This window comes from Pipra filicauda, unplaced genomic scaffold, assembly GCF_003945595.2.
Source record: "Pipra filicauda isolate LSUMZ 115617 unplaced genomic scaffold, ASM394559v2 scaffold105_size2325265_pilon, whole genome shotgun sequence".
Lineage (NCBI taxonomy): Eukaryota > Metazoa > Chordata > Aves > Passeriformes > Pipridae > Pipra > Pipra filicauda.
This window is the reverse complement of record NW_024103496.1, coordinates 179,277-205,403: the sequence shown is the minus strand read 5'-3', so window position 1 is coordinate 205,403 and position 26,127 is coordinate 179,277. Positions and strand designations below refer to the sequence as shown.

The 26,127-nt window shown below is 38.0% G+C and overlaps 3 protein-coding genes across 12 annotated transcripts in view; 1 reads left to right on the top strand and 2 right to left on the bottom strand.

The window, feature by feature from the left end:
• Positions 1-1,335, bottom strand: part of DBF4 (DBF4 zinc finger) — a 14,891-nt gene extending 13,556 nt beyond the window's left edge. Inside the window, 3 exon segments of the mRNA XM_039379677.1 lie at positions 359-494; positions 496-587; positions 1,156-1,335. Of these exon segments, the coding sequence (XP_039235611.1) occupies positions 359-494; positions 496-587; positions 1,156-1,201 (274 nt within the window). The 5' untranslated portion in view covers positions 1,202-1,335.
• Positions 954-23,762, top strand: SLC25A40 (solute carrier family 25 member 40). Of its 10 annotated transcripts, XM_039379700.1 has the most exons (13): positions 1,322-1,533; positions 2,070-2,196; positions 2,481-2,599; positions 4,681-4,740; positions 5,893-5,999; positions 7,656-7,723; positions 9,272-9,396; positions 10,660-10,833; positions 14,158-14,267; positions 14,572-14,653; positions 16,719-16,799; positions 22,054-22,280; positions 22,404-22,489. In XM_039379700.1, the coding sequence occupies exons 3-12, from the start codon at positions 2,506-2,508 to the stop codon at positions 22,167-22,169; spliced, it is 1,017 nt and encodes a 338-aa protein (XP_039235634.1). In that variant the 5' UTR covers positions 1,322-1,533; positions 2,070-2,196; positions 2,481-2,505; the 3' UTR covers positions 22,170-22,280; positions 22,404-22,489. The 10 variants fall into 10 exon arrangements, with proteins under 10 accessions (XP_039235629.1, XP_039235634.1, XP_027583471.1 ...); XM_039379695.1 differs by lacking the exons at positions 1,322-1,533; positions 22,054-22,280 and adding an exon at positions 954-1,253 and having other exon boundaries at positions 22,404-23,762; XM_027727670.2 differs by lacking the exon at positions 22,054-22,280 and having other exon boundaries at positions 2,496-2,599; positions 22,404-23,762.
• Positions 23,760-26,127, bottom strand: part of RUNDC3B (RUN domain containing 3B) — a 51,469-nt gene continuing 49,101 nt past the window's right edge. Inside the window, exon 11 of the mRNA XM_027727666.2 lies at positions 23,760-26,127. Coding sequence (XP_027583467.1) covers positions 25,982-26,127 — 146 coding nt within the window. The 3' untranslated portion in view covers positions 23,760-25,981.

Below are 26,127 nucleotides of genomic sequence, written 5' to 3'. Positions count from 1 at the left end.
AGGCAATTTAAACAGAACTTTTTTTTTTTTTTTTAGGAAAACTCCTAAGTTATGGCAATGGACATGGGAAGCTTCCACAGAATCATACAATGGGGCTTGGGCTGGAAGGGACCTTAGAGATCATCTAGTTTCAATCCCCCACCATAGACAGGGACACCTTCCATGAGACCAATTGCTTAAAGCCCTATCCAGCCTGGACTTTAACAGGACTTTTAAAAAACAGCTATTATGTTAAACATGTCAAAACCCAAACATTAATAAAAATACCTCATATGGCCCTTAAAAGTTTCTCCTTAAAATATTATCCTATAATGAACTTTTAATTTCAGTTGCCATACAATACTATCAATTTTCTCACCAGTTTGGCAAGTATTTGCTACCAAGACAATGAGGGCTGCTAAAGGAAGTGAGCAGGCCTCCTGTGGACACAAAAAGCCAACATGCAAAACAGTCCCTCTGTAAGGTATTCTTTCTGTCCCTGAAACACTCTCAGATAGGAGAGGGAGCAAAACCAGCACTCGTGCGGCAAGATTCTTTGTTTATGAACACACTAAGTGGGGCAGGAACAGCAGTCAGCGTCGTAGAACCTAGAAGACAAAAACACCTAGAGAAACAGGAAAATGGGGAGGCATAAGCTGGTGTAAGTGATCCAGAATATAAAAGGAAAAAATGGATGATACGCAGGCGTGCAAGCGAAATTCTGTAGATGACCAGGGCAGTTCACAAATTAACACATTAAACACTATTAACACTGGAGCACGCATTTTAAACTTCCCGGGGATGATCAAAAGTTCGGAGCGGCTCAGCAGGCCTGCAATAACAATGGGGAGCCTCTCCCGCAAAGCGGCCCGGCTCTCACACCGCGGGCCTAGGGAGCCTCTCATGCCCCCGACACCAGCAAAGACCCGCCCGGGGGGGCGGCTAGCACGGCAGCGGCCCGGCCATTTCCCAGACAGCCCACGGCCTCCCTGCCCCGCGATTATCTTGTAAAAGAGAACGAGTCAGCGCCACGCTTTTCCGTTTAACCCCCCAAACCACGACAAAGCCATAGGCGGGAAGACCGCCCCGGCCCCAGGCCGCGGCTGAACGGACCCTCTGCTGGCGCTGGGAGAGGCCTGAGACCCCCCCCGGCCGCCCCCAGACCCCGCCGCTTACGGGGACGAGCTGCTTTGTCAGCGGCCTCGGCAGCGCTCGGCTTCATCTTCCCGCTGAGTCACATCCTTCCCTGCCCCGCGGCCGTCGCCACCTGCGAGGTCAGCCCGGGCTGCCCGGTCCCCCCTCACCGCCCTTCCCGCCTCCGCCAGGCCCGGAGCCGCCGCCGCCGCCGCCAACGGCCGGGCCGGGGCGGAGCGAGGGGAGGGAAGGGAGGGAAAGGAGAGAAGCAGGCCCTGGGGCGGGAGGCCCTGGGACAGGAGGTTGGCGGCCGTGGGTGGGGAGGCGGGGCAGGAGCACCAGCCTCCTGCGGTCCTCTCCTCACCTGAGGGACCGCGTTGGGATCGCGGAGAGCACGGCCCGGGCGCTGCTCATAAACGGGTATGTACGTGCGCTACTCTGGGCAGTGGTCTTCTAAGTTAAAAATACATTAAGAAAGCCAGTTTCTTCCTCGCCGATACCCCTCGTTAACAGTTGCTAGCACCTGAGAGACAAGTCTTGTTTTATGCAGCTTCAGCTTTCTTATCTTTCACTTGAAACTTGATGAAAACAACATGACATAATGTTTCTGTAGAGCAGATAAAAAACTTAGATCAGTGACAGCTAATAAAGCTAGGGCTGCACTTACACAGAACGTGCATTTTGAAAGATATGTCTTTATTTGGGGATTTGGTATTGTGAAATATTTTTATTTTTATTCTCTTCTGCCCTGACTAGTTGCAGATATTGTATGTTCCTAAATTGTTGTGGCCATGCTTTTGCAGCCGTACAACAGGATTTAAGGAATTAGTATTTGCTAGTAGCATTAATACTAGTTAGTCACTGTTTCTTACATTAGTAGCTTGCCAGAGTGTAGTCACCACCAGCAGGCTGTGAGTGCTGGATCAACCAGGAGACCTTTCTGGGTTTTCTCACAGGAGTGACGGGAGCAAGAGGAGGGCTGGATGAATTATTCTGCAGTGCTACAGTTTATGGGCCGCAGGCTGGGAATTTATCTCTGTGTGGATTATTTACATGTTCCTAAACACTTTGTTGCAGCAAAAGGTAATACATGTTAAAGATTTAATGTGTTTTACAAAAACATATGAATGTTGGAATTTATGTAAGAGCAATTTAAAAAATTTATTGTCTTTAGAAAATTTACTTACAAAACATGGCTTAAATCTCTAATCTCAAAAATTCCGGAGATGCTTTTATACAAGGAGAAAACTAATATTGCTGCTTATACATAGCACATTAATGAAAATTTAAAATATTTTTTCCCTTGATTTTTTTTTTCTGCAAGTTTTGAGCATAGTCTTGCAATATGTTTTTCTGTTCCTTAGCAGGTTTTTCTTCTCCAGGGATAAAGCCATGGCTGAAATGAGTGATAGCAACTTAGAAAAACCAACCATTATTCAGCAAGCAATGGCCTCTTGTTGTGGAGCTATAATTACTTCATTACTTGGTAAGGCAAACCATCAAGCTTGCCACAGAGAGAATCTTTACAAGTGATTACTCTTCTGTTTGACTCATCATGATGTCTGCATATATATTTCCACTAATATGTTCGGCAAGGATGTTTTTGGATAGTTCTCTTTTTTGTGTGTTTTAAAAAATGTGATTAGTCGAAATCTTTTCTGTCCCTAATAATTTTTAACCATTTCTGAAACTAAGAATAATATTTATTAACTTTTAATTTCTCTTTCTTTTTTGCTCTTGGTGTAGTTATTAATTGCTTTCTGTCTAGAAGAAACAAAATTATCAATAAAAAATAATTTTCATGTTTCCTGCTGCTTAAAAATATATATTAAATAAAAGTCTACTTTACAATACAAGACACAAATCCTGCAAGGCTGGTTCCTGTGAGATGTCCCCTGCATGTTACCATTTAAGTAGTAAGAATTTGTGCTGCTGTGATGTCTTACACTGTCAAAACCTTTTATTGTAGGGCTTGGTTTGGTTTTTTTCTCTAAACATTGCTTTTAATAATAGCTTTTTATTACTCTTTTAAACTTTTGGATAGCTGGTGGAATTAATTCTCTGCTTCATGTTCAGTCATCTCACTGAGGACCTCCTTCCCCATGCAAACCTAAGGAGTCATTGGTTGGTTAGATTCAGCACTTCCTGTCTCTTGAAATTCCCCAAGCTAAGTAGCTCATACTTTGTATTCCTGTTAGTTTTAGTCTGAAGATAGCCTTTGGTTCTGACTTTTAATGTGGATTAAGCTGCAGAGAAACATGCAATTTTCTAAGCACGATTCCCACCCCCCGCCCACAAATTTCCAAATGTTTACAAAATAGTATCTTACGGGAACCTGTCAAATTCACAGTCTTTTTGTTCGGTCTTTATACCACGTGTCCTGTGACGTTAGGTAAAGTACCAAGCAAAGCTACATCAGACTTGTGGTATTCCCAAGATGGATTTCAATTGTGGGTACATACACACAATTCTAGTACAGTGTAAGCTGCTGAGAGATGTAGGAGAGGTATAAGACCTACTCCTTTCTGAAGTACCTCCTGGAGACGAGCAAAAGTATCTGTGAGTGGCTAAAATGCTACTGGATAAATTTTAAGCAACTTAATTGAACTGCAGCAGTAACATTGAGATACCTACATTTAGATACTGAAATGTGAGCCAAGTATTCACTACCTGTTAGTGAACTGAGAGGCATCAATGGAGAGCTAAGGTGTAACTCCATTGCCTGTGCACAGGAATGTTTCAGTGAGACACATGCTGGTGTGTTTGACTTAGACTTTAGCTGCCACTTGGTAAGTAAGGTTGTAGGTCCTGTGTCATTTCTGTCAACTGAGTAGGTATTTTGGATGCCTTAGAGACTCAGATGGCACTAGCTGCTTGTATGTAGGCAACTGAATTGAGCCCTTGGTCAATATAATAAGAGTGTGGTCCAGCTGCCCAGCCACTGTGGAGTTTGGCATGTCTAGGCCTGTAAAAACTGTAAGGCCTGGAGTGGAAGCAATGAAATGTTCACTGAACCTTCATTTACTTATCAACAGCCTCAGTCTTCTAGATATTGTCTACATGGAAAAAAAAAGAAAAGTACATCATGAGTTTAACATTTTTCTTTTGAATGTTGCTGTTACGGTCAGTTTATTGAGAAAGAATAAACACATGAAGAATGCTGTGCTATTTTACATGCTGGAGTCCAAACTCTGATCTCATATGCCTTGTGGTATTCTACTTATAAAAGTTTAGCAGCAGAGCATAATGTAGTAAGTTTTAGCAATTTCAGACAAGATGACACAAGGGTTTTTAGATGAGCTTTGTGTTTCTCTAACGTTTGATGCCTGCACAACTGTTAGTACATTAGAAAAGATATGTTTGATTGCTTGCAAATCATACAGGCTTTGTAGTTCTTTGCCTCTGTCTGATAACATCTCCTTTTCCTCTGCCTGATTACATTGTAAAACTGGTCTCTTCTTTTCCTCTGGCAAAAAAAAAAGGTAGAAGTTAATGATAAGGCATCTGTACACTTCTGCATTTTCAAGCCGTGCAGGGTGTTTCTAAATTACTTCTGTTTCGTTTTAGTATCTCCTCTTGATGTTATCAAAACTCGGCTGCAAGCCCAAAGCAATCCATTCCCTAAAGGTAAACAATATGTAGTGTATTGGGGGACACAGGTTGCTTTTTGCTGGTGTATTTAGCAGATAGTTGTCATAATGCTTTGCTCAGGTGCAGAATGCTTGCGTTTGTTTCACAACAGTGAGTTTGTTTCTTCAGTATAAGTGGGTGGGGAAAAAAGCAACACATATACTGAAATTGCTAAAGAAAGAATGTGCCAGTGAACAGTGGAGAAAAAAATCCCATCAATACCTACCATTTTAAACAGGCTTTTTTTCCCCTGTCTTTCTTGATATTTTCATTATGGCAGAAGGTACAACTAATACTGAGTTAAAAAATAAAAAACTATTAATAAATAAGTAAATATTATATCAGAGGGCTTATGTGGTCGGGATGCTATATCAAAGTTTATCTTCTCCAAAATCTAGAGATTTGTGAAATACAGAAGTCACTTGCCACTTGGATTTTCAATACATGAAGACATTGTGCTCTCAAAAATGTGTTATTGGTCCCTACTATTTACTTGTATGTGATAAATGGAATTTAAAAGAAAAGATGACTAGTGTTGCATGTTGAATGTTGAGGTGAATATTTGCAGTCACACTGGCTGTAAAGTAGGAAAAATACTTGTGCCTTCTATCCTGATTTTTAGTAAATTCTAAAGCCAGAAATCTGAAAATGTGAGGCTCAAAGTATGTTTTTGTAATGACAATAATATTTTTTCAAACAGTTTCAGAGTACATGAGGCAGAAGAAATAAAAAACAAGTAGAGAGGATGATCTAGTATAAATACAGTCTAGCCTAAGATATAATACTTCCACTTGTAATGTGGATGCTTAGGCTACTTAATAAAAATTCTGACATCTGAAACACATTCACAGTTAGATACAATAGCGATATTTGGGTCTTGTGCTGCTTGTAGCCTTCAGCAGATGGTAGTATAACATAAACATGTGTCCTGGAGCCTTATGAAGGCAGTTCCATTTAGTCTGGCACTCTGGGGGTACATTTGTTCCCTTTTTCCTTTTACCTAATTTGTCATTACTGACCGAGATTATTTTGCTCCTCTGTGGCTAATCAGAGATAGATCTGTATTGCCATTATATCCAATTTGAAATTGCTGCTGTGTAAGAATGATCTTACAAGCATTAACTCTATTCTTATACACCATTTTATTAGGAAAATGTTTTGTATACTCCAGTGGCCTTATGGATCATATATGTGTTTGTGAAAATGGGAACAGCAAAGCCTGGTATAAAAAACCTGGGAATTTCAAGGGGACTTTGGTAAGAACATTTTACATGTAGCATACTGTAAAATTATTGGGTTTTTTTGGGGTTCTTCTGGAAACTGTTATTATTCCAGAGGGTCTTTGTATGGTTACACTGCGTAATTTATATGGTGATTAGTGATACCTTCTACTTTCTATAATAAAATTTGTATTCTTTCCTTAAGATGAACAAGGATGCACAGCTTTCCTCACAGATTACTGGCTCTATGATTTTATTTTCCCCACTTGAGCTGTATTGCCAATAGTTGCTGATTGCAGATAATGATTTTCTGTTACCTGCTCACAGTCTTCTGTGTCCCAGTATGCTCCTGAGCTGAAGTAACAACGCAGATAGTGTTTTAAAGTTAAGTTCATGTGTCAAGTTCTCTATCCATTGAAATTTGTGGGACTGGCATGTTCCCAGACACTCGAAACAGACTTGCTGTCAGACACTGTCCTGCTGGTTCATTAATCAAGATTTTGTATGGCTCTGCCATGAAATTAAACCTGTGATCAAGGATTTTTCAGAATTAAATTTCTGAAAATGAGATGTTAATGCAAAAGGTGTCTTCAGCAGTTCTACAGTGGTTTTTTTTTTAATTAATAACTTCACAAGTGTGATTTTTTTTTCAATTAGCTTTACTATATAATTTTAGAAAGTCAGTTTTTTATTTGACATGAATCTATGCCCATTTTTGCTGTAACAAGGTGATTCTTACAGAGGAATGACTATAGTATCGTTGATCTCTTTCTTTATTAAAATGAGTCCCCTCTTTTATCTATACCTTCCTGTTTTGTAAATTTGTTGAAGCTGGATTATAAGCATATTAACTAACTAGTATAGAAGTTGGGGTTTTTTTGTCCAACCACATTACGACCTTTTAGGGATTCTTTCAAAGCTCCATTTTCACTAGTCAGGTTTGTTTTAATAAATCATGTCTTTGTTTTCCCCATTCAATTTTTTACCTCAGTGGACTAGTCCATCAAGGCTATCTCCTGTAAAGATATTTGCCCTTTTCTTCATAGAAGTCCTTTTTGTGGTCTGTCAGACTCTCTGTTTTGAGGCCCTGTGATAACGTCTGGTCTTAAGCATATTCTAATCCATCAAATCTCAACCTTTTCCCCCAAAAGTTTAAGAAAGTTAGGTATCCTAATATTAGAGAGTTTGTCTTTTTAATGGTGCTTCCAGGTCATCTGGGAATATATTGGACAGCTGTAATAATAGCTGCAAGCTTCCAAGTATAATGTGTATACATTGCATATATGTTGTCACGTTTTCGTCAGAGAAAGCAAGTATTGAAAAGTCATTAAGAATTAATTGCTATTTCATGCCTAGAATCTTTGTTATGTATTGGAAAAATATTTTAGTCAATTATTTTGGGGAAGTTTCCACAAGTTGCTGCAGTGCCATATTAGGGCATTCAGTCACGGATAAACACTTATTACTTTGGTCTTTTAAAGATGGAAGAAAATTCTTAATTTCAATCACACAAATTATTCCGTTCAGCTCAGTGGAACTATTTGTGTGGTTAAATATGATAGCTAGTGTAAGCTATCTTACAATGATAAGCCACTTTAGAAACATATTTTTAAAGATATTAATTGTGTGTTCTGCCAGCTGACTACAAAAGTTTGTAGCTAAATTTTTCCTTTTGCCTGGTTACACTTTTAGGATGCATTTGTGAAAATTATTCGAATAGAGGGAATTAAGTCACTGTGGAGTGGGCTTCCTCCAACATTGTAAGTTGAATGTTCTGGTTTTGGTAACATGAGTTATTGTTGAAAAAACTACTTAATTATTTAGATAACTTATTATGTATATTTCTAAGTTATTTTAAAAATTCAGTCAATTCTGAAGTTACAGAGCAATCAGTTCAATCAGAAACATGTAGGGACAGTATAATTTTTGCCAGATCTCCAGAGTTTTCTGATATATTCTCAGTAGTTAAGCTGGAACATTAGAATTCTCATTGTGCCTTTTACAGGTGGTATCTTTACCATAACCGTCCCTTTGGTGGATGGAAGGCGATCACTAAAGAATGACAGTTTTTGACAAAAACGTACTGTTCTATCTTGTTACTAATGACTTTCCATCAGCAGCACATCTGTTTCCCAATGCTCTGGTGTTGCACCTCGCTACCCTTATTTAATTCTTGTAGCCATCATCTTTATTTCAAAGAACTTTGTTGGGGTTTTTATCCTATCTGACTTTGTAGTGGAAAACAGGTAATCCATTTTCTCTCTACATATTATTCATATTAACCTGGTACAGATAGAAATTAAGGCCTCTATAATTATACCTTCTTCCATAAACCAAGCAAGTAATCAAATCTAAGATGTATGTTAAAGTTGTATCTTGCAAGACATGAAGTGCGGCCCAGAGGGAAAGCAGTGGTCCACATGTTTTTGATTTGCAGACAGTGCTCAGTGTATAGACACAAGAAAGAAAAGGATGGTGGAGCTCAGCCTAGTTATTTATCCTGCAGTATGTGGCAATTTAAAAATGTAAACCTTTAGGACCTGACTGAACTATTTAAATCAATACAGTTTTTTATTCAACATGTGTTCTGTACTCCAGCAGAAAACTAGCCTCTTGATTGGAGAAAGGTACACAGTTTTTAAGAGATTTAAACTATGGCTTGTTAGTTTTCCAAGCATGACAGTCCTCATTGTTTTTTGATAATGGTGGTGCATGCTACATTGGTACGGACATAACACAAAAATGTAATTGCCATTTTATAGTAAGATGTGGTGCTTTATCCCTACACTGAATGATTATTAGATCTAGGTGTTGCTGTTATACTCTGTACTGTGCTGGAATGGAAATAGCTTGTATTTATGAATACCACGTTGTCTCTCAAGTAGTGAGAATCAGAACTGTTGATTAAGACAAAAAAAATAATCTCCAATTGTTAAATAAATAAAAATTTAATGTTAGTAGTACTTCTGTAATGTTTTGTTTGGTTTCTTTATATTCAGATCTTTCACTTCCATTTCTTTATCAAAATAGTTCTGAAGCTGATGTGAAATAAATTTTGAGTAAGATAATCAACCATCATTTTACTTATAGTTCCCCTAATGAAATGAAAACCTGGGAAATCTGTGGATTGAAACTCTGAACTAGAGGCAGTGAATCAAAGCCATGGGATTTATGCTTTTTCTTCATCCATAACACACAGCTGGAGATTTAACTTTTTTTTTAATATATGTAAAATATCCATACAAGACAGTTGCCTTTATTCTTCTGCTTTCCTGGTATTAATTTAAATTATGTCTCTTGTATTTTAGAATAATGGCACTTCCTAACGCAATAATCTATTTTACCCTCTATGACCAACTGCGTGAAGCTTTGAAATACAGACTGAAAAAGGGTGATGAATACATTCCAGTTCTTGCAGGTTCCTTAAGCAGATGTAAGTTGTCACCTGTTTAAAGAGAAAATTGAAATACAATACCTGTATGCTGTTTTCTTGGGTTTGTTTTGTTGATTTTTATTTAAAGTAAATTTTCTGTCGCTTTAAATGAGGGATAGGAAGGAATACTGTAATTACCCAGTATTTCTTGGGCAACAAAACTCTGTAACTTGGAATAGTGTGATTTGGTTTTGCTGTTACACTTTTACTACATTTGTAATTTGTTCAAAATTTTACGTTTATATTTCTAGACTTCTACCAAGTACAGTTTAATTTAAGTCTGTTCTGTCATGAATCTAGCAATAAACATCATTATTTTCTATAATGGCAGCTACACAGGTATTTATAGGAAAAAGAAAATTGGACTTCTTTTAGAATTGGATGGTTTTACTGCTGTATGATGTGAAGTGGACTGAATGTGCTTCTATATTTTCTTACTAGCCTTTTCCTCATCTATTTTTGTAGAAGTAACACAAGTCATATATTTTAGGGCTTTCTTAGAAGAGTCTGATGATGTAGTTCCATATTCTACTTGTGACAACCCCGGGACACTGGAAGACTGGTTGAAAAAGAATGGCTATTCTGTGGTGGTGTGGCAAATTGCTCTTATTAGGCTGTTCCAGATTTTAAATTCACATGTTAAACCTTATCCTAGCAACAGAAGAAAAGTTCTTGGATCTAGTAAAATTGTTAAGGTCTATTACTTGTGTGATGGGAGCTTGTTATTGAGTCATGACTCACTGACCATTGTGCAAGCTGAAAGAGTCACTTTATTGGATACAGATGGCCTGCTAATTATTCTTGAGAGTTTAAAATAAGAATGGCAACGGTGTTTAGAAATCAATAAAAGCTTAATCTCTAACGACTATTTTTGTTCTTAACACAAAAAAAGCCTTAAACCCCAAGCTCACTTTCTTCAAATTACATTTTGAAATGCCAATTATTGAAAATAAATGTTTATAATACTTGAAATTTTCAGCCTATTTATGCATTTAATCTGAAAATGAGGATTCTTAACATGTTACATTGATTACAATAGGCCAGTATTGAAAAAAACCCTAAACCGGGAAGTGTAGGTACTGTGAATAGATGTGATGCTCTTATCTGGAAAGGAAACTTATTTTGAGAAGGAAAACGGAAAAGGGAAAATCGGGAGAGTTGAAAAGAATCAAATATATAAAGTGAGGTGAGAAGTGACTTTAATGTTCAGGAAACATTACTATTAAATGCTGATTTGAAAAAAAGCATTTTCCTCCTTTGCAGTCAGTTCTCTCACTGTGGTGAGTCCCCTGGAGCTGATCAGAACTAGAATGCAGCATCGCAAGTTGTCCTACAAGCAGCTGTATCTGTGCGTCAGCACTCAAGTGGCTGCAGATGGGTGGTTTTCACTGTGGAGAGGCTGGAGTTCCACTGTTCTGAGAGATATACCTTTCTCAGGTATGGTTTATTTTCCATGCAGGGTTTTTGTTATGGCAGAAGATATGTTTATGCATAACTATTTTAGTCTGTTTCTGTGCTTTTATGTAATTTTAATGGTTAGCTTTAGGAATGACTGAGATTGATTTGTTCTGTTTTGAGTGCTTTTATTTATAAATTTGCTGAGGACATGATTTTTTCCCCCATTTTGAACCTGATAGGGTTCATTGTTACATTCCCTTTCTCTGTACTTAGTCTGTTACTTCTCATCCGTAGCTTACACAATGACTGTTTTGAAGACTTTGAGTAGGAAATTTTCTTTGTAATAGGTATAGTGGCTATTTTCTGATAAACAACCTTTATGTAAGTGTTCTGTTACTTAATTTTGAAAACATGTACAAAGAGTGACACTGTAGTGTCTTCAGGATTTTTTTGAATAAAGATTAATTAGTTTCTATAGCTGCTCCAAAAATCATGAAGGTAGAGCACCACTCATTAGCAAAGCTCCAAAGCTGAAAGCCTAGAAGAAAAAAAGTCTGATTCAGAGCATAACTAGTCCTAGGGCTCTCCTTAAGACAGAGGGGACAGATGTTACAGGGGAGACTGATAATGCACCTGTTAATGTCAATGGTAAAAGCCCCTGTCTCTTTGAGGCCCGCTTTTGTCAGAGCACTTGTGGATCAGACGTCAGTCATCCTTGGAGCTGTTTCTGTCATTTGGATAGTACCAGGAATAACACCGTTGAACACCTTATGTTGCCTCAGAAAAATTCTTCTAACCTATTTTTGAAGTCAGAGAACCTTTGAAATATTTGACCTGCTGTCTTTGTTCTCCTACTTCAGTCTTAAGATAGTTTGACATTTAATTTAATTTGTGTTTCCAAGCAACCTAGTGGACCAGTCATTGGTGTGGACTGTTACGGGATTTGAGCACATTTGGATGTGTACCTGGAGTAAATTTTAAATTGGTTGTAAACCAAACCAAGACATGATAAGTGTGGCATGGTTATGATATTTAGTTAAAAATTGCAATTAAGTGAGTAAACGGAGTTATTTAAGCTGTATTCTTTTCAGAATGTATAATACTCTTGTGTTCTTTCACTTAGCTGCTGGGAGGTGATTGAAAATCATGATTGGAATGTATTTCCTGTTTCAGGATCCAGTTCTTTGATAGGACTTAATTTAGCCTTCTCTGATAGGGAAGGCTTCCTTACCTACAACAACATGGTTTCACTAAGGCTAAAGATAACTGTCAGAATTCAGAGAACCTTTTGTCCAAAGTGCTTCCTGTTCAATATTTATTTTTTAATTTACTTATTTTTCTTCTCTGCCAAACTCAACTTTCTCTTAGGCTGTTCTGCTAAGACTTGTAAGGGAACTCTCAAATTCTTCAGCTAATCCCTGTTGTCTGACTTCAAGTAGAAATTCTTGTTCTCTTGCTGATTTTTGTCTTTAGCAGTGTGGCTGCAGCTTCCTTCCCTCTGCTGCTTTTAACAGAGGGGGAACATCAGAGCACTGTGAGGGAGTGCACAAGGAAGAGAGCACTAAGGTGATGTGTGTGTTCTTTTCAGGCCTTTTCAGATTCTTGTGTCCATGCCTGCTGTTCCTCCACTGATCCAAAACATGCTCATCTATTTTAACTCAGTCTCCACACTGCTCTGGCATTCACTTCACAGTCAGTGGGTGCTTGTCTGTATCCCAGTACTTCATAGGTGTCATGGGATGCTGAAAAGGTAGAGGCACAAGTTAACATACAGCTACTGCCTTATAGCTACTGCCTTATAGCTTGAGAACTATTGTTAAAGAGCCAAAAGTGAGCAGGCAAGTAGATGCATGAGTAAAGGACAATGTATTTTAAAAAAACTAAATGCCGCAAAACTCCGATTTTATAAAGGTAAGGGTGTTTATTGCTGCCTAATATCTCTTTCAAATGTGTTTTCTGATAATTTTTTTCTTATAAATACTCTTTGTCTGTTATGATGAGCTCCTTTAGTGCATTTAATCTTAGCTCTTAAGTTGGAATGATGCCCCGACAGCATTGCAGTCTCTCGTATTCCTACAGTACAGTTTACAGCTTTTCTGCAGGTAGCTCAAGTTAGCTATCTCAAGAATTAAAATCAGTGTAACAATTTGTATTGAAAAAAGCCATTCTTCTGTGAAAACAGTCGAGCGGTAGAACATGTCTTAAGCAGCACAGAGTCATTAGAATCCCACTGTGTTCGAGCCAAGTGTTCATATGCTTCAAGCATGTTCCTTGGGATGCTAGCTAGACTGAATAAAACTTGAGCTGTGAATCTTTATAAACACAAGAACTGGGTTAACAATAATACTTGAGTCATTCTTTAAGTAGTGTGGCAGACAATGTAAATATAAAAGATATTCAGGGAAATGAGTCCTGTAGGTTCTTAAGCAAAGTTTTGGATTTAGATAATTTATATTAAATTAGGGTTTTGTACATTTCAGTAGTAGGTTTTCCTCAAACCCTGAGAATGCCTTCTGAGATACTACCTACTTTTGCTTTTGCAAAATGATTGAGGCCAGGCACATGTTCTGGCAGTCTTCGTGGCAAGAAAATACTTTTTTCTGCTGGCACAGCCTTCAGAACTCGGTGCTGACCAAGGCACAGTTACCTTTCAGGATGTGCAGCCATCATTTGTAGTATTTACTTGACCAGCTGCCATAAGGAATTACTCTATAATTTAGCCTGGTAGCATATAGCTTGGAGTTTTAATTAGAAAGCAGAAAGAGTGCAGTTTAGTTCAGCAGACAGTCAAAGAAACAGATGTTGTTCCTAAAAGTTGTTTGCCAGACTTGTCTTAGACAGTCTTCACAAAGGCATTCTCCTCTTAGTAATTCCAAGGAGCAAAATTGTACTTTTTGGTTCTCTCAGAGTTAAATTTTACACTCTGTCCCTCAGAAAAGTATGAAGCAGTCCTGAGCAACCTTTCATTTTGCATGACACGCATTTTCATAGAATTAGTGAGATCAATGAAAATGTGAATATGCCTGAAAACATAGTGAATAATAAGCCTACACTTTAATTTATGTTAAATTGAATGTGAGTTTTATAGTGCTTGATTTAGATTGTATTAAGATAGGGGTTACTTGAGGGAAGGACAAAATGATTAGGCTAATTTGTATTATATTAAATTTGGGATATGGAGATAAGGGGAACAGGGCAATCTGTCCATGGGTTAGCACAGAGGACACTTATTATGCTTTCAGCTCTTGTTTCTTTTGGCTTCTGTTGCCACAGTAGAATTCTTACATCTGTACTTGATGAAAGGATTTCTGTATTTTACATAAAAATCTCTTGTAATGCAAGTTTATTTTTTTGTAATCATAGCAATGTACTGGTATAATTATGAACGTTTCAAGAAGATGATGTGCAAGCAAGTTGGTGCACATGAACCCACATTTCTTATTGCTTTTACTTCAGGAGCAGCATCTGGCTCTGTAAGTATATAATTTCTAGTACTACTCTTTATTATTACTGATAAACTATTTAAAAGAGGTATGATTGTAGGTGATTCTCTCAGAAATTTATGTTTTGGGGCATGTGTACTTTAAACACACATGGCCTGGCATTCAAGCTGATTAGATAAATCTGAATAAATTACAGTGTTCTGACATACAAGACTTAATACTATCATGTGCTTGGAATATGGATCTAGTTTTCAATTGTGTGCACTCTAATTTAAAAATTTAAATTTAATTTTGTTTGTGCACTAACATTAAAATTGTTTTCTTTTCCTGATAGATTGCAGCTGTCATAACTCAGCCATTTGACGTAGTGAAAACACATAGACAGACTGCACTTTGGGAGAGTGAGACCTTAGAAAGTAAGTCACTGGTAAGAATAAAAAAACCTACAAGGTTTGGGAAAATTAGTGTTTCTGAAAACTTAGTGTTTGGGTATATAGACTTTTGGTGGGAATTTTAAGGTTTTGTCTCTTCTCTGAAGTTTACCTAAAAATTCTATGACTCAGGCCTTTTTTCTTCTCCAAATTGTAATATCCCATGAGATACTTTTTATCTCCTAGGGCAATACAATATTTCATTAATCGCTTGGAAAAAGGAAAAGGTGTGAGTTCAGTACAATTGAGCTTGAAAAGATAGTATACAATTGAAACAAATAAATTCAGAACTATTACATTTAGGCAGACCAGTTGCAAATTTAAGATGTCCCCGCTTATTGCAGGGAGGTTGGACTAGATGACCTTTAAAGGTCCCTTCCAACTCAATCATAATTCTATGATTGAAGTAAGTTATATTTAAATAGGCAAAAAATTAACTTCTTATAAAACATTCAGGTGAACAGTGATCTAATGAAAAAGACTTTAAAATAACATGATAAAATATTTGCACATTCACTACCACTTGCTCTTCATAACAATATTCCTTTGATAAATATTAGGGTAGATAAAGAAAGCACTGTTCTCAGGTTATGTATTTTTTTACCTTCTTTTCATGTTCTTTCAAAAGAATTATTTTTGAAGGCATATTAGTAAATGTCCTAACATCTTTAAAGGATGAAAGGGGAAGTTTATGTTTTGTTCTTTCAGAAGAGCACTGCTGTGCTTTATGCGAATTCGAGTTGTATATAAAAACTTTTTTTTCCATTGCTTGGGACCTGGACCAGTGAGGGACTTCCATTAACTTAAACAAATGTTAGATCACGACTATAAGATTACAGACCATTAAAAAGGCTGAGTACCTGAACAGTTTCTACTTAGAAACTAAGTGCTCACTTTTTGGCGTGAGGTTTCATTCTCTCAGGTAAATTATTTTCTTCTAGTGTGATTCTTGAAAAAACACATCAGTGTTTCATTGCAGAACAGAAAAATATCAAAAAAGCTTTAATTACCAATAGTTATTGTGATTCAGTCTTTTTCTTGTGCTGATGAATGTAAGAATTCATTGCTAACATCACTTTGAAACACGTGTGGCTGCCATATATTTATTAGGTTGATATTAACCAGATAATTATCCGTTCAAAATTTCATTATGGTTATCTTTAATTTGTACCAGTTGAATTCTTTCCAAATCCAGTTACTGTTAGAGTTGGACACTGACTATGCATCTACATATCGTCTCTCTGTGGCTGCAAAAATATTTTGCAGTTTCTGAATGCTGTGGGATGTTCCTGATGAATGTATTCTATGACACTGCTTTAACTTTCATCTAGAAAAAAGATTTCTTGGCCACTTTCGTATTTCAAATCAAAGAAAGCAGTACATGAAATAGCACAGAAAATTTCCTTTGTTTAAAATAATTGCATATGTCTGGAATGCAGATTGCTTCTGGATGCTGCTGCTGTTAGGTTGCTTGTGGTATGGGATTTAGCTCTATAAGGGACTTCAGTCCACATCTCTTAGAGCTATACTTCCTTAAATATAAATTTAGGGGAGATCTGATTTTTGTAAACTTAGATGTAATGTGTAGTGTCCTAGCTTAACTATTATATTCAGTCTTATGATTCATTTTTATGATAACAATTCTCAAAACTTACTTTTGGATTCAGTTTACCAGAAAAGCAAGTTCTTATTTAAAAGACTGAATTGTGATGATCTTTTAGCTGCATGTGTAAGGTGTCATGGAGAGGGAATGGCTCATTTGAAAGCTAGTTGACTTTTTTCACTGGATTTGTATTCTGGTAAGGAATATTGTATCTGTTCATATATCTTACTCCAGGTGTTTCTACAAGCTTTTCCATCTCATGCTGTTTTAACTTGTGTATTTGCATACTGTATGGATTTAACATACTGTGTAAATAAAATGGATAAAAGTAACAGAAAAGGAACTAAACCTAATAATTACATCTATGAGTCTCTCTGATTTCAAAAAATATTCTTGCGTGGCAATGTATGGATTCCTTGATTCACTGTTGTCTTGTACTATATTAAGTTCCACAGAGGGACTCTCCATCAACCTGGGCAGTTATGAGGAAAGTTGTCGCTAGCAATGGGATTACTGGATTATTTGCTGGTAAATCTTTTCATATCTCTAAAAAAAAATTGGAATAGAGAGTTTTTTAATCATTACCAAGTGATTACAGATGTTAACATGCATAAATTGTATATTTCCATGTAATATTTCCATCTCTGTGAACACTGTCAGTTATGGAATAGTTTGTATATATAAAACAACAGACATGCATATATCCAGAGAGAATTTTGGTAGTCTCTTAGCAAGTTACTAAGATATAGCTGTTTGAGATGGATACAATTTATCTTAAAAGCAAAGGGGCTGGGTTTGACAAGTATGTCTGTATTGGCAATGAAAAATGGTGCTAAAAGATTCAGTTCAGAAAATGTTTTTTTTTCAAATTTAAAAAAATTACTGATTTCTTAAGCTTTTATTGATTTCTTAAGTTTTTCAGAAAGAATTGGTGCAAAGAAAAATTAATAGTTTGTAGGTTTGCAACCAACAGGATAGAGGTTTTTCTGAGAAAGTTTCTTATATGCAGTTTTTAGTCCTGTGCTAAAAATCTTAAAGCAGACATTACTGTTGCAGCATCTATATTTAGGAATAGCCATCCTAACTTTTGTTCTTTATCTCATACTAATTTCTGTACTCAACCTTTTTGGTTCTTTCTGTCTCAGAAACAGAGTTTAAGCTTTGTTGTCTCCCTTCTTAGTCTTTGAAGAAGATGCATTATTGAGAACCCAAAAAGTCTGAAAATGGAATAGGTATTTTGAAGAATTTACAGAATAAAATACTGTTATGGGCTTGTGAAATACTAGGCTCAGGATAGATTCCATCTATCTTAAATAATTCTATGATACTGTCCTATGATGCATTCAGCTGAAGTCCAACTTCAGCACAGTTTTTTGCAGAGGACTGGAAGATTTGACAATTATATTAGTATTTGTTTGTTTGCTAGATGGGAGTAATTATGTTGAATATTGTATAATATTTCAGACATTCAGGGTCATGCAACAAACATTCTCCAAGAATTTTTTCCTTTGAATTTTCTGGCAAACTAGAAACATTATGTAGGATATTTGTTAAATTTTTATGTTTAAACAGAGGGAGAAATGCAATCTTGACATATATTGAGTTAATGATAAGTTAATAATTAATGAGTTAATAGTTTTTAAATTTTCCTTGTATTTTGTCTCATCTCTACTCCTATGAGTGCACCCCTCTTACATGACTTTCTTATTCTCACTGAACCTATCAAGGTTCTGCACAGTTCACTTTGTAGCTGGTACTGTTTCAGTTCCTCTGAGCCATTCAGTAAGATATGATGAAGTCACTGTGAACACCCCATTTAGCTGTGTAATTCCTTGATTTATTTTATTTTTCTTCTTGCAGGGACTGTCTTAAAGACTGTCTTTTAGTAGTTTTGATAGCTGTGGCAAAGATCATTTTTTAGCCCTGGACTATGTGCTGATCAGCATAGATGTATCCCTGACCATCCTGAGGACCCCTGGTGGTCTAGTGGTTAGGATTCAGCACTCTCACCGCCACGGCCTGGGTTCGATTCCCAGTCAGGGAACTCCTTTGGGCAGATGGAGCTCGTCAGCCCTGTAAGGCCATCCATCTAAGAGAAGGTCACTCTAAACAAACCTACGTCCTGAGGACCTCACTGCCACTGTCCAAGCTCGCTCGGCCCCGGCAGATGAACCTCAGGATTACAGGGTGGGCTCAGTTCAGCGCACACTGTGTCTCACCTAAAAAATCCACTGCGCAGGCTCGAAGGGTAACGACCTTTCCCAAATCTTCGTTCGTGAAGACTGGCCATGATGATGATGATGATAATCCCTGACCATCCTAAAATATCTTTGCCGTTTAAACCCTGCATATTTAAAGAACAGAAAATAAACCCTCAGGAATACTTTCTGATGTCTTTTTCAAATCCTGGCAGCTGTGAACACTGCCTAATGACCTAATTCTCGGTACTAACTCAAAACCTCTTTGTTGTCCCTGAGAGGTTCAGCATAAAATATTATTCCTCCTTCTTTTCAAATTATGGCTCAATTGTATCAGGACTTCCTGTCATCAAGGAGTGATCATGGAGATTCCTGAGACCTCACGAGGCTTAGGAGTCTTTTCCATAGAATAACCAAGTTGCCCTGGCCAGAACGGAGGGTCTTTGAGAGTTGACAAATGTGACATGAAAGACGAGAAAAGTGACATTCAGCATTGGAGCAGAAGTCCCCCATTGTTACCTCATCCTCAAAATGAGGATTTCTTTTAATTCTTAACATCTTTCAGGGAATGTTGCACTTCTGGAATGACCAGAAGGGTCTGACTCCTCTCTGAGGTAATTACCAGTCATTTTGGTAATTCACAATGGATTTAGCCACATCATTGAATATTCTCTTGGAGAATGTAATGGAATAATTTTTTACAGATCTGTAGATATTTGGCAGTAGCTGTCAAGGATCCTGCTAGATTTCTGTCAAAGGTTTCTACTTGGTGTGCTCTGTCAGAAAGAAAAGATTTGGTTTCCCAGAAGCTGGAGTTCTTGCATTCTCATCCGTTGTGTCCTAAGTAGCCATAGAAGGCAACTTGTGTTTCTAGTTGCCAATATGGTAATTAAAACAGAAGATATTGTGATAGGTTAAGTATACACTGTTCTCTCCACCCTAATTTCCTCTCTGCAGCTACCAGATACTTTTTGTGGCATATGCATAGAAATTTCTCCAAAACTAAACTGAATGTCTCTCTTCCCTGGGCGACCTTTGGGGTGCACTGCTGTGGGTTCAATTAGTGCTAGGGGCAGCCTGCAAGGTGGAGCTGGAAGAAGCATTGCTATCCTAATGGGAAGGTCTTCTTGGCTGTAAAGCTTAGCATCCCTCAGGAATTCAGGTTTTAGAAAATTTACCTTTCTATAAGAACATTATTGAAATAAAAAAATTATCAAGTCTTCACTGCTTAAAGATTACTGTACAATCTTTAAATTATTCTATATTGTATCTACTGTCCCTCAAGAAATACAGTATTGTAGCTCTGTACCAAAGCTGAGCCTTAGACCAACTTCTGTGTAGAGCAGTAACACACTCAGACTACAGCTGTTAATGGAGCTACAACGTTACTGTAACAAATGCTACAGGACTGGTGCCACAGCTCAGGGGCTCAGGAGCTTCAGACCATGGGACTCACACTGAGAAACCCCGTCTCCTGGGGGCTGGTGGGGTCCATCTGTCAGAGAAGGAGAAGAGCATCTTTAGCCATAGGCTTGCCCAGCTGGTGAGGAGGGCTTTAAATTAAAAGGGGAGGGGAACCTCAATCCATCCCACTCTCACCAATGTGATGCCAGTACTCACAAGAGAAGTCCAGAGCCTGGAGAGGGATCACAGGTCAGCAGGTGAGCACCTGATGACTGGAATGTTGAAATGGAAGGATATAGACTCTTTAGGAAGAACAGGCAGGGGAGATGAGGAGAGGGTGTCACTCTCTGTATCAATGACCAGCTGAAGTGTATGGAGCTCTGCTTGAGGATGGACCAAGAGCTGACCAAGAGCTTGTGGGTCAGGATTAAAGGGAGAGTAGAGACAGGTGACGTTATAGTGGGGGTCTGCTACAGACTGCCCAACCAGGAAGACTGAGCAGCCTTGCACTCACAAACCCTGTCCACATGGAGGTCTCCAATCACCCTAATATTTGCTGGAGGGACAACACAGCAAGGCGTAAGCAATCCAGGAGATTCCTGGAATGTGTTGATGAAAATGTCCTCTAAGTGATGGAGAGGTGCTATGCTGGACCTTGTTCTCACCAACAAGGAGGGGCTGGTGGGGAATGGGAATCTCAAGGGCAGCTTTGGCTGCAGTGACTGTGTAATGGTGGAGTTTAAGATCCTTGGGGCAATGAGAAGGCTGCACAGCAAGCTCACTACCTGGAACTTCAGAAGAGCAGACTTTTCCCTCCAGGGCTCTGCACCATTGTACTCTACCAAGCAGATCCCTGGAGAGGCCAGAGAGGCCCAAGAGATCCAGTTTATATTCTAGAATCACCTCCTCCAGGCTCAGGAATGATGTATCCCAACAAAGAGGAAGTGAGACAAAAACTCCAGGAGGCCTGTATAGAGGAACAAGGAGCTCCTGGACAAAATCAGACACAAAAAGCAAGCCTATAGAGGGTGGAAACAAGGACAGGTAACCTGTCATAGAGAAACTGTCCAAGCAGCCAGGGATCAGCTTGGGAAAGAAAGCTAAAACTCTAATAGAATTAAGTCTGGCCAGGAATGTCAAGGGCAACAGGATCAGCATATTTTAGAGCACAGATGCCAGCAGAATGCAAGACACCACAAAGTATCAGTATTATTAGCCAATGTGGGTGGAATTTAGTTAATAGATTAGGATACTTACATGTAGGTCTTGACATGTGAGTAGCAGAGTTTAGAGATGTTCTCTTGATCAGCCAGTAGTTTAGTTCAGTTGTCCACACACAGCTAAGGTGACCAGGGGCAGACTGCCTGGCCTCTTGCTGCTGTTCCTAAGCAACTCAAGTTTTCCACCCATGTCTCATCTGCACTAGCTCCCCACAGATGTCCTTCTGTTTCAAGTGGAAGTAGATGGCTGGCTGTGTGTGGACAAGTGGATTCAGCCTTATTTTCCTATCTGTAGGTAAACTTAATCACTTTCTAAACTCCATTGACAAGATCACAGTTGACTGTAATGAGACACATTTGACACTTAAATTCTATCATTACACATTTGAACAGGATTCTTCCATTTTAGTAGAGGTGCTATAGGTTTTAAGAGATAGTGGCAAGGGAACCAGGTTTTTTACTTAAGAATTGGCTTGAAGGGCTGAGCCATAAACCTGGTACTTGAGCCCTTTCCTCCCTGACTTTATACATGTCAGGACTGGGAGCTTCATGAACCTTTTTTTTCACACCTGAGAGGTCATAAGCCTCTGCCTGTCCCACATGAGCTTGCACTGGTAATTAGGGGTGGGCACAGCCTGCCCTTGGGCCACCTCTTCTGTGCTGGAGCACAGGAGCCCTGTAGGTCCAGGTATTCCACCTGCATGGAGAGTCAGAAGGGACAGAGACACAACAGTTTCGAGGCAGGCAGGCCCCACAGGATGGCATAGCTGAGCGCATAAGGTTATTACTCTGGCAGTACCTACAGCCAGTAAATTTAATATTTTGAGGAACACGGACACATACAATCCGAGTTCTGCACTGATATACTGTGGTATCAATGTATTGTGACCAATAAATTGTACTACAGCACTTGGTCTGAAAACAAATGATAGTGAATACCTTCCTTTCTCTTCTGGGCAGGTATTATTCCACGGCTATGTAAAGTTGCTCCTGCTTGTGCCATAATGATCAGCACATACGAATATGGAAAATCTTTCTTTTCTCACTTAAATGAAAAAATGAATCAACGTCCTTAGTTCTCCTTCATCCGATTGTATGAAGTCAAAGTATATGGTGAAAGTTGTGCCAAATTTTAATCTGTGAAGATGTTTTCTAGAATTCACAGTGAATTTCTACCATTACATTTGGTAACTAAATACAACTTCATTTTTAACTGTTTCATGAAGGATAAATTAACTTTTTTTATTAAGACTAAGAAAATACACATCACCCTTAAACTACCATTGAAGATTCTGTGACTTCTCTTGCAGCTAAAGAGGAAAAAGAAAGGAAGGAGGAGAAAAAAAAGAATTTAAGCCTGGACAGAGCAATGAAGAATAACGACTGCCACCGTGTTAAATTTTTAGTCTGGATATTTAAAATTATTGTTTAAAAATGTTTTGGGCTTCCAGTTGTCTGATATATTTATTTCTCAATATAGAGACTGATACAGAATGAATTTGATAAATGCTTATTTATTCTTGCTGCTTGATACATATTTCATTCTGGGCATGTTTGTTGTTTGCAGCTCTATATTTTGTGTAAGTGCACATTATAAAACAGCTTCTTTTCTTCTTTATTTTAAATGAAAAATTCCCTGTGTCAAAGTGGAGAAAATACTCATGCTCATTTGAAACCAAGAGAGCTTAGTGACTACAGTGATAGGGACTGCAGTGGCTTTTGTTTAGGGTAATACTCTTAAAAAATTAAAGCACATCCAGGCATTGAAGACAACGGCCTGTACAGGTGCTCTGGAGAAACACTCCCTCACATGTTTTTGGGAGGTGCAAGCTGTCACTGCCACAACACTCCTGGGCAGGGCCAAGCCATACACAGTTTTTATGAGATCACCTGTCTTGGAAAGGCCAGGTGTGCTGGCACAGACAGGTGTTTCCATGCCTCTTTGACTCAGCCATGCATCTCTCTGAAGGGAAGAGCATATTTAGTTTGCTGCTGTCGACACAGCCACTGTCTGCACAGTGTGCTGCACACTCGTGCTATGAGCAGCTGCAGCTCCTCACTTGCCCGTAGGTACTTCAGTTACTGAATCAGAGCTTTCTCTGTATGATTTTTTTTTTTAATTATTTTTTAACTACCTTCACTCTACCTCCCTTTTTCCATGCATTTTCAATGAAGGGGTTGAATTTTACTTTTTTGTGTATTTTAACAAAAAAATGTGCTGATGCAAAAGCAACTCAGTATTCAGGTCATTAAGACACTGACATTCAGGTGTGCTTTACCCAAGAAATGGACTTCAGTCCTATCCTACTATGAAGAAGGTACCCCAGCATGTGTTCTGTCTTGGTGAAAATTCATCACATGCTGAAAAATGCTGCAGTTGTAAAGACGTTAGGTACCATGTTACAGCATATGGTGCAGGCAAGAGGTGCTGCCAGAGGAGATACTAAACACTGTTCTCCCACTGTGACTTTTGAACATAAATTGACAAAATAAGGCCTAAGAGAAAAGAATAACAACAGATTTTGGATGACACTGAATGACTTCCAGTAACAAAACCAGACTTTCCCCATTTTGCAAGAAAAGAATTTGCTATAAGCTCAGTAATACTGTAATTTACTGAATGGTCTTATTTTATCTTGCGTGATTAAAACAAAGACAAAAATTTGTAACTTGTGATGATACAAAATGTTTAATTTACATGCAACATTTATGGAACGTCAAGGCAACAAAACATACAGTTTTGGCATTTTAATTTTTTTTAAATGATTAATGTTTAGAACTGAGAAAGACACACATAACTGATTTCCCATGCACAAAACCCAGAAACTCAGTGGTGTCTGACCACATAAAAGACTTCAGTTGAATGACACATGAATTTCACACTAGTAGCTCCAAGAAAAGAGCCATCAGTGAACATGACTGAAGATCATGATTATAGCCCCCTCCAAAATACTGATGTAATGTGAGAAGTGTTTAACAGCAAACAAGACCCATTAAATCACTGTACCCTGATGTAGAATGTTAACTTGTGGAATCCGGATTCCCTCATTTTATTTATAGTAAAAATGCATCTCTAGTTTATAAATTTATATTTAATAATGTTACTCAACTGCCGTGAAAGAACAGGTGCTTAATGTGATAACAAAAAAAAGTTACATGAAGTAGTGGGCATTCTGACAGTGTATGACAGGATTTAACTGTCAGTTTATTACAGAGAAATTAACTGGGTGGGCACACGAGGGCTTTAAAGAAAAGATCTGCATTAAAACAGCATCAGTAGTTGTGTACCCTGCCATGGATGCAGTGACCTCTAGCAGCATGGACTAGAGAGCTGAGGATATGTATTTTGAACCTCCTCCAGCTAAATCCAACAGTGCCATAAGTTCCAGAGATGCATAGCCTATACTTACAAAGGCTACATTCCCTGTAGTTTCAGTAAAGGTAAGAATGAATCCTGTTTCTTTCAAGCCCATCCTATGATGACCAGTTTTTAGTAGTAGTGCCAAGATACCATCACAAGAGGCAAATCAACTAAAACTCTACAGAATGTAGTGACATACTGTAAACACCTAAGAGTAAGCAATAATTAAAAATCTGTCCTGTATTGCAGCTACTCATGTAAACAATTTATGAAACTTCTTTGGCACAAAAAAGCATTTTCCCTAGCACTTATAAATACAACATACTTACATGCATTTAACTTTTGTTTAAAAAGTTACTAATCATAGTGTTACGCATTACCTTGATTAGCAAAATTCATAGATAAGATCGTATCTTACAAAGAATTAAGAATATAGTTTGCAATTCAAAAATTTAGTTGCAAACTTTGAAACTGTAGGGTGATTTGGAAAGTCAGTTACATTTAAAAAATGTCTCCTTTTTCTTTTTTTTCCTATCAATAATTTAAATCAATGGTAAGTAATTTGAGAAAACTGACTTGAGAAGTTCTGCTGTATTATCTTACCAAGAAAAATACCTATTGCACTCCTACAGGGATGAGAAAAGTCTTTAACATGGAAATACAGCCATTACTTTGTTTTTGTTTCCCCTTTTTCACTCTCCTTGAGATCTTGCCAATAAACACAGAATTCAAACTTCCCAAGGTGCTAACCCCACTATCCTTAGTCTCTATCTTTCCAGCAAGAAATTTCTCATATAATGTAAGATTATCTGTAATTCAGGTCACTCAAAAGCATTTAGTGAGTTTCCTCACCATTTGAAAATTGCTAAGTATGCTTGATTTATATGATCAAGTTATATTTGTTATTCACATGCAACTTCAAGAGTTTGCAAGAGTGTTTCAGTGTGATTCTTCAGTGCCGTGATACTAACAGGAATGCAAAATCTAACACTGAGTCAACTTGAGAAAAGCTGTTGATAGGTTAAATATGCTATTTGAGGTCCTACACAACATACACAGATGAAAAGCTGGAATTTTAGGTAAATATTTATTTGCCCATAAAGACTGGCATTAAGGATTCCCTGTCTATTCTGCAAGAGTTGATAGATATTTAAAGCTCTGCAGAAAAGTACAGTGGCTAGAGCAGGGCCAGGCCAGTGCAAGGAGAAACAAAGCTGATGGCAATTTAGTAGGGGACTGTTTTCCAACTTTCATTTTAAAAATCATTCATAAGCATCGGATTATACATTCTGTACCTGACAAAGAGCTTTAAATAAATCCAGATAAAAATAGAAAATCTGAAAAGTCCTCTGGGGGAAAAAAGGTGAATGAAAATGGACAGAATTTGTACATTACACAGGTAACCAGGAAAAGAAAAAATAAAGCAGCTTATTTTTTAACTCAGAACTAGCAGTCTTCATTGCAAGTCATTTTATAGAACATAAACCAAATGCATACAACACAAAGCTCTTCCTTCTTATGTGTATCTCAAGATGGTGTTAAGCCTGGACTTGTCATCTCTGTTGTGGGACTTGCAAGGTATTCACTTGATTTCAGACTTGTGAGAGACTTGTAGCTTGCTACTGATGTAAGAGAACCACAAAGACCAAGCAAAGATGGAGTGTCTTCCTTCC

Bases quoted from the DNA above. Each gene is read 5' to 3' on its own strand.
- SLC25A40 (XM_039379695.1), top strand. From the start codon at position 2,506: ATGGCTGAAATGAGTGATAGCAACTTAGAAAAACCAACCATTATTCAG. The intron at 2,600-4,680 runs GTAAGGCAAACC...GTTTCGTTTTAG, and splicing joins TATAATTACTTCATTACTTG to TATCTCCTCTTGATGTTATC. The intron at 7,724-9,271 runs GTAAGTTGAATG...CTTGTATTTTAG, and splicing joins AGTGGGCTTCCTCCAACATT to AATAATGGCACTTCCTAACG.